The sequence below is a fragment of the Lynx canadensis genome, chromosome C1 (assembly GCF_007474595.2).
Source record: "Lynx canadensis isolate LIC74 chromosome C1, mLynCan4.pri.v2, whole genome shotgun sequence".
Lineage (NCBI taxonomy): Eukaryota > Metazoa > Chordata > Mammalia > Carnivora > Felidae > Lynx > Lynx canadensis.
Window position 1 is genome coordinate 160,290,349 of NC_044310.1, and position 8,371 is coordinate 160,298,719.

Below are 8,371 nucleotides of genomic sequence, written 5' to 3' on the forward strand. Positions count from 1 at the left end.
CGGAGGGGGGCTCGGAGGGCTGGAGACGGCAGGGCAGAAAAAAAGCGGCGGGCCGCCCGGGTCACGGGGGCGGGTGGGGGAGGGCGCGCCGGCCCGGGAGGTCAGTCAGCTCGGCCGACTGGAGCTGGGCCTGGGGGCGGGCAGGGAGAAAGGAGCCTCAGAGCACCCTGGAAACCTCGCGGGCGGGGGAGGCGTCCCTCTCGGACTCAGCTCGTGGCCCGCGGCGAGGAAGGCGCCCGACCGCCTGGCTGGGCGGGGAGGGGTGGGGAGGCAAGTCTGAGGCTGGGCTCAGGTCGGAAAGGAGGCCGCGGCGGGCTGCCCTGCCCGGGGGCCTCGGAGAAGAGCCTTCCAGGTCCCGGCCGCTCTGTGGCCCGCGCGAGGAAGCAGGGCCCGTGGCAGGCCATCTCGGTCGCTCCTCCCGGAGGGGTGGGAGGCATCCGCGGGCCAGTCGGAGGGACCCTCTGGCTCTTGGAGCGAGCACGGAGGATCACCGGTCTCTGCTCTCTCAGTCTCTGGCGCGGTCTCCCTGGGGTTAGAAAATCGTCCCGGCGCTCACCGGGGCGCCCCCGCCGCCGCCGTGGTGGTGGTGGTGGTGGTGATGGTGGTGGTGGTGCGGCTGCGGAGTCTGCGTTGGGTGCAGCAGCGGCGCGGCGGCCTGCAGGTGTGAGGTGGGGCCCGAGGCCTGGTGGTACCACGGGTAGTTGCCCAGGAAAGCCGAGGCCGCGCTGCTCGGGCTGGAGCCCGAGCTGCCCGCGCCGCTGCCGCCGCTGTTCGGGCCGCCGCCGCTCCCCATCCGCTGTGGCGCGCTGAAGTCCCAGGAGGCCGGCGCCGACACCGGCGGCGACGCACAAGGTGGCGAGCTGCTGGCCCCGGGGTGCTGCTCCGAGGGGATCTCACCGCTTTTCCACATCTTCTTGAACTTGGACCGGCGGTTCTGGAACCAGATTTTGACCTTTGTGGAAAACGGACCCGAGCGTTAGTGGAAGAACCTGGGTCTGGGGCAGGGGAGGGGGAGGAGGCGTAGAAATCACAGCCGGGCAGGTAAGCGGATCACGTGCCGCGGCCTCGGAGACTCGGGATGGCTCCTGCTCCATTAGGAGGTAATCTCCGAAAGTCCGAGGCAGCTGGATTGTGCGTGCCGCGGGGATGGTGACAGCGGGAAGGGGTCAGGAGGGCCAATTATTTTACCCGTTTAATCAGTATCGCGCGGAAAGAAGATGTGGAAGCGGATTTCTGCCCACCCCAGGCCTTTCCTTTTCTCAGGCGCGGCGGCCCCTTGGGGGATTTCAGCTCCAGGCGTAGAAATTTAGGCCGCCCAAGGCGCGGGCCTCGAAATCCTTAAAGTTACTTTAAACGTACTTTTTAAAACGTTGTCCGGACCCCTCCTGCTTCCCAGCCACCCCAGGCCAGCGCCCTCCTCGTTCCCCGCCAGGCCGGGAGCCCTCACCTGAGTCTGGGTGAGGCCCAGGGACGCCGCCAGCTCCGCTCGCTCGGGGAGGGCGAGGTATTGAGTCTTTTGGAAACGTCTCTGAAGAGCCGCCAGCTGGAAACTGGAGTAGATGGTACGGGGTTTCCGGACTTTCTTTGGCTTCCCATTCACGATCCGGATTTCAGGCTCGAGGTCCTCTTTCTCTGCAACGCAACGCCATCGTGAGAACAGTGCAGCGGGGGGACCCAAACAGTTCCCGCTGGGCTTAAGGGCCGGCCGTGGCACTTGGCCTGCGCCCGGAGGCGAGTTGTTGGAGACGCTGCGGGGCGCCCAGGCGCAACTTCGCTAAGTGCGGACTCCGGCCGCCAGACACCCGGGAGCTGGACCCTCCCGGAAGGGGAAGAAGGAGCAAACCGGAGAGAAAGAAGGAGCAGGTGGTAAGGAAATGAGGTTACCGCGAGGCATGCGCCCGGCGCCCTTTCGGCCCCCGAGTCTCACCAGCTGAGCGCCGAGGGACGTACGCGGTGACCCTCGGCAGCCTGGTGGTTGAGGAGGGTAAAAAGGCTCAAGGAGGGCAGGGAGCAGGCAGTGTAAGCGTCCGGGTTCCGGATGGATCCCCGTCCCAAACATTTTTATCCCACCCATCCCAGTAACTAGGCTGACTTGGCACCTTTGACGCCAGCGTTGTGCTTACCAGGTTCGTTGTTGGCCGGGGAAGAACTGGTCCCGTAGGGTGCGTAGGAGGTGTAGGCGGCGGTGTAGCCCAGGTCGTAGCCGCTCTTAGCGGAATAAGGGACGCTGTTGAGGCCGCCGGCGTGGTACTGGTAGGAACCCATGTGCGCGTAGGGCGAGCCCCCACTTCCGCCGCCGCCCGCCGGGTGCTGCTGGTTGGTGTAGTAGCTGCTGTCGGTAGCTGTGGACACCGGGAGTGTGGGCGACTCCTGGGGCTTGTGGAGGCTGCTGCCGTTGCTGCCGCCGGGGCCAGCGCCGCCGCCGCTTGGGGGCTGCTGGTGCTGGTGGTACGTGCTGGAGGCCGTGATCTGGGTCGAGTGCATATCAGCCACCAGACTGTCAAAGACTCCAGTCATCCTGGCCCGGGATGGGAAAGAGCAGGGGTGGCGGGCGCGAGGGGGGAAGCGAGGCGCCTCCTCTGTCTCTCCCTGTCCCCTCCAGCAGCCAATGTAATTACGGGGGGTGAGGGAGGGTGGGGAGGAAAACAAGAAATGTGGCAACGGTCTAGGCAACTCCTCCTCTAGGGGAGGCGATCACCGTGCACTGCTCGGGACAGCTGCCGCCGGCCGCATCCTCTCTCCGCCTCTCTGCCCGCTCGGCTTCTTGCCCAGCGCCCGCTCGGGCGGGGGGCGGGCGGCGGAGGGGGCAGGGGTGGCGGGGCCAGGCCGGGGCTCCGGGAGGCGGGAGCAGGTGAGCAGCCCAGAGCGGCTTTACGATTGTCTGCGGGGCGGGTTCCGGCAGCGTGGGCATTTAACACTCGTCACGTGAGCGCAGGCGACGTCACCTAGCAACAGCCAATCGGAAGCGCCGGGCCGCGGGGTTCCTGGCGCTCTGGAATGCCCGGAGGGGGGCGAGGGGGGCGAGGGGGGGAGGCTGGTGTCACAGGGCGGGCGCTGCGGCTGCTGTGGTTGCGGGTGCAGACAGGCGGCTGCTGAATGCGAGCAGCGAAGCGACGGACTGGGGAAGGGGCGCGGTGGGGAGTCAGGGTGGCCAGCAGCAGGAGGACAGAAGGCGTGAAGGCGGAGACTGGCATTACTTCTCAAAGGAAGAAGACTTGGGGTCTCCCATCCCATTCTGTGTACAAGTGCCAGCCAGTTGCAGCGATTCGGCTCTTCCTGTCCGAGGTCAGCTTGCAAACATGCATCAAAATAAAGCGGTACCGCGAGCCCGGCCAGGTCTAGCTCCGCTTTTCCTCGAAGCGTCTGGCAGTCACTCTTGTCAGTCACTCGGCACTTGATAAAGTCAATTGATTTAAATGATCCATAAACCACGTATTATAATACCTACTTCCACATACCTGCTTAACCAGCCCACAGCGATATTAGGCAATTAATTAATGTTTAAACGATTTTTCCTTGTTGCTTGAGAGAAAAGCACTTTTGAATAACTTTTCTGAATAAATTCAAAAGTATTATTTCTAATGATATATCTGAAACCATTTTTTTTCCTTGTGCTTTCCTGACAGGCCAAGACTTTGAGTAATTATGTATATTAGATGGCTAACTGACAGGCGAAAAGCGATCCCGGGGATTTCCTCTCTTGTTTGGAATGCTAGACCATAAAGACCAGATGGCTTTCAAAGTTCGTTCTAATTCTAAATGCTATATTTTTACGAAAACAGAAGTGGGATAATAGGTGAGAGAGTCGTCTCGATACTACAAGTCTTGGTAAACTTACAGAAACAAGTAGAAAACGTTTTATTTCATGCACTTAACCCTATTTTAGTTTTTGCGCCCTGTCATTGCAATTTCTTCGTTTAAATCAGCACTGGCGACTTCGTCCATATCAGTATTTCCTAGTGGTTGGGGACAGTGGCCCGGAGTTGAGGGACACTCGCCTTTACTGGACTCCCCAAGTTCGCAATTTCGGCGGCAGTGCTTGCCTTGTGGCGCCACCTGCTGGAGGTGTGCGTAGTTGCAGCGGGCCCAGTAGACGGTCTAATCATGCTGAGGCGCCAGACTCTGAAACCCCCCAAAAGAACAAAATAGTAATTAAAAGCCACAAAATTGTACAAGTGCGAGCCATCTGAAGCACCCTTTCCTAAAGACCTAACGTGTCGCCGAAAGAACTTGTTTCAACAACTGCCTAATGGAAAACAAGTTGATACTTTGAAAAATATGATCTTGGTCTTCTTCCCCAGAAAAAGCAAGTGTGTAATTAAAACTCCAGCATCCACACAGCTCACTCGCTGCAGAATAACGAGGAAGGTAATCTGCCCTCAAATCTGCCTGGATTTAGTTCCCAGCCTTCCTTTTGGTGAAGGAAGGCTCCTTGATGGAGGCTAGTGAACTAGTTAGAAATGCTTTGGGAGGTGGGGCTCACCACCAAGGGACTGCATTGCTTCACTGCTGTGCTCAGCCTTCTGCTTTGTGGGCCTCAGTTACAAAACTAACCTCTGGACATTTAATCAGTATTACCTTTTGGTGTCTTGACTCCAAATTCCAAGTCTTTCTGTCACCACCAAAGTAGTGGTAGCTGCTTTGGCCTAATATAGAAATCCCCCCCCCCCACCAATGAAATATAAAAGAGCCAATTGCTGTAGCTTTGCCTTCTCTCTGCTCCTTTGTTCCCACTCCAAGCATGTCCTCCAGGCTTTTTCATGGTGGCAAGTTTGTTGTATTTTGTTACCTATGAGGACCTCCATTAATAGCCTAAAGGCTAGGTGAGCTGAGATCTGGAAAATGGCATCTTCCTGGAAGGAAATATGATTCCAGTTTCCTTTTAACTGGAAAACAAAGGACTGTGTGTGTGTGTGTGTGTGTGTGTGAAGGAGAAAAGACCAGATGCAATGAGCAAGGAGAGTCAGCAAGAGTGCGAGAGCCAGAGAGGAAGAACTTACCACTGCATTTGGAGAATCAAGTAAACATTTGAAATATTAATTCTGATACTCCAGATACAAATCTGGGTTTGCCCAAATGCTCTGATCACCGTAGCGCAATATCCAAATGATTTCCTCACTTTGGTCTGAAGTCCGGGAGACAGTACCTAGAGAACTGACGCACTCATCCACAGTTCAGAGCAGAGTGATACCCCTCTCCAGAGATTGAGTTTAGGGGAACACTTCTGAGTGGCCAAACTTCCTCCTCTGCCTCAGGGCACTCTCCATCACACTTTTCTGTTTCCAGTTTTCTTGATCCTTTCTTGATCCACAGAGGCATTCTTTTACTCTGCAAGGACCTGGAAAAGAATGGGGGGGGGGAATGTAGGGAGGTGGCCTTGTATGTCCTAATCCCATCACTAAGACATTTCCACTTTGAATCCCACACCCAACAGGTTGTTTGATGCAGCACTTGGTCTGATCACAGAATCCCACCGTGTTCTCCCAGAAACCTTTGCCAGAGGTGGATGGAATCATCATTCCCATTGTACAGAGGAAACTGAGGCTTGAGGGCAGAAGCAACATACCTTGAGTCAGGTACCCCTCCTTTCTCTGTTGCCATAGTGCAAATCACAGGGTAGTACTCTAAGCCTTGGCTGAACAGCTGGAGAACAGGTCTGGGGCATCTACCTGGCCTGGGCTTCCCCTGACCCTGTGTACTCCTCTGCTCCACCACTGGGTGTCCTCAATTACACCGAGCAGCGGGAGGGGTTGGGGGTCGGGAGGGGGTCGGGGTGGGGGCGGAGAGGATGCCCCCTACGGGCAGGGAGCGTGGGGTGGACTCATTCTCACTCGCCCATTCTCCTGGAGGGTCACACCCGCGCTGTTGCTGGACTGCCCCTTTTCCTGGGGACACGGCTTCCTTCATTGGTCCTAGAGGCATTCTTTCCTTTTTCATCCCCGAAGTAGTTCTAGGAATCTGAGCTTTGGAATCTTTTAGGCTCCTTCTAGAACTCAAAGACATTTGGAGAAGTTGGGAGTCTATGGGAGCCTACCATCCCCACCTTTCCAGGACCATACCTGCCTGCTCTCCTCCTCCGGCCTCCATTGGTCATTAAGTCTTCTTGGGTACAAGCCTTGCCCAATCCTTTCGCATTGCTAATGTCCTCAACTTGCTTCCCCCTCAATCCCCCCCCCCCATCACTAATGGAGCTTCGAGGGGATTCCAGGTGCGGTCAGTTCCTCCCAGCCCCTTTGGTCCTCAAGCAGATGGGATCTCTGAATCTGGGGTCTGCGAACTTAGACCCCACTTTTTTTTTCTTGCGTAAACTTGGCAAGAGGGCATAATGGAAACATACCCACTGCTGGTGTGGGGACCTCTAGAAAACCCTTAGGGAACACACAGCAGAATCATCACTCGAACTCAGGTCTGAGCCACAGAGGCAAGGCCAATGCTCCTTTGAGCTGGTTTTTGGCCTGGGGAACACGGGAGAAGGCCGAACTACCCCCACCTTTCGCGGGTTCTGAACACAAGCTCACCCCTCCGGCCCCAAGAGCAGACTGGAAGGAGAGATTTCTCCCGGAGACTAGCAGGCGCATGGGCACTGAGTGGGAGGCATCCCCAGACCCACCCTAGGAAGATCCCCGAACACATTCGAGGGTCAACAGCGAGGGCTGGAGGCAGGCGGCCCCTGGCCCCGCACGCGAACCGGAGACCCTGCAGTGTCCGCCTTTGGGATTACCTTTTGCTATCTGCTAGTGAGCAAACCAAAAGGACTTGAATGGGAATAAGCGGATACACAGCCATGACCTTTCCGAGGGAAGCCGTAGCGCTGAATTGTTAGTTCAGCATGCTTCTAGAATTTTCAAACCCAGTTTCGCCTTCTGCCTTCTAGGTCTTCCAGACATTCCCACCCCCTCACTCAGGCCCATTTTGCATTATAGACTGCCCAATGGTTAAAAAGAAACACAAGCTATGGTTCCTGGCACCCAGCCTGGGTCGAGGCTCTGAGGCGCTAATCCGATGGCCTCTTCGTTGAGTCCCAGTTCACAGGCCGGGTTACTAAGAGCTCAGGCGGGCAAGCCGCAATGGGCGAGAGAAACACATACTCCTTCGATTGCTAAAAGCTGCCAGGTCTCGGTGTCCAGGTCCTCAGCTCCACGAACGCCGATGGAATATGTTATAGCCTCCACCCCACCCCAGGACAAAAACTCAGACCGCTGGGACGCGCACTTTGCACTAGGAGCAGGTCTCACATTGCTTAACGAAGGAGAGGTATGCAAATGGCTCACGGGAGGTCCTTACTCAAACCTGAAAGAAAACAACCCCCGACATTCCCCGCCCCTGCTCCCGGCCTTGGCCTCGGCCTCGGGCACTAGTTGCACCCGCCAACGCCGCAGGGAACATTCGGGCGCCTGCCGGCCGACGTGCAGGGAGCTCCGGGACCTCCGCGAGGGCCGGGAGGGGAGTGCCGCCTTTCGTTCCAGAACCTCCTGTCCTCCGCGGGTGGCTCCGGGCTGTCAGGTTGAAACCGCACCTCCTCCCAGAACAGCAGCAGATGAAACCCTGCTCATCACCCGGGGTTCACAGCGCTGGCTTGTCAGTTACGGCATGCTTCTGGAACTTTCACAATTTTGCCTTCTGCCTTCCACGTCTTAGATCCTAGTCCGGTCCCTTTTACTTTGTCTATTCAGTGGTTAAGACGCGCGCGCGCGCGCGCGCACACACACACACACACACACACACACACACACACACACCACCAAACGGGCAGAACGAGGAATGAACTGTTTGAAACTCCAAGTATCCTTCTGAGTACGAGGATTCCTTTCTCCCCGCTCCCTTCCCCGCCCCTACATCTTCTTCACTTGCTAAAGACGTGTGCCACCTCATACGGTTGCAAAGAGGGTGTGCTGACGCGTGGAGTAAGAGTCACACTCCGCTGGGTCACTGTGTGGCCTTTGCAAAAGGACTTAATTTCTCTGTGCCTCATTGTTGCATCTGTAGAATGCTGCTAATAATGACAGTACTCTCCTCATGGGATTATTGCCTGGGAACATACCATTACATGTTTTCTTGACTGCTGCCGGATTACCTGGAGAACTCCGCATTCTCTGACCTGACTTCCGAAGGTTTTTAAGAGGCCAAGGCAAGGGTGTTTGCCCACTTTCTTTTTTAGTGCGCGAGGAAGTCTTCTCCAGGCGCTGAGAGCAAACGTGGTCTCCAGGTTTCCGTGGACCAGAGCGGGCAGGGGGATCTGGGCGTGCATGACTGGGGCAGGATTGCATGGTCCGGGTGCTCTGGAAGAGGTCAGGCAGAGCACCCTCTGGGTGAGGCACCCGACCGTGGCTGCCTGCAGAGCTGAATTTAGGAAAGGTTCTTAAAGCTAGCT

The 8,371-nt window shown here is 57.0% G+C and overlaps 1 protein-coding gene across 1 annotated transcript; it reads right to left on the bottom strand.

Annotated features, from left to right (window-relative positions):
* Positions 1–532: 532 nt before the first annotated feature.
* DLX2 (distal-less homeobox 2) lies at positions 533–2,717 on the bottom strand. The gene is made up of 3 exons (XM_030327170.1): positions 2,124–2,717; positions 1,448–1,632; positions 533–952 (listed from the first exon to the last, which is right to left on the bottom strand). The coding sequence occupies exons 1-3, from the start codon at positions 2,515–2,517 to the stop codon at positions 533–535; spliced, it is 999 nt and encodes a 332-aa protein (XP_030183030.1). The 5' UTR covers positions 2,518–2,717.
* Positions 2,718–8,371: the final 5,654 nt, after the last annotated feature.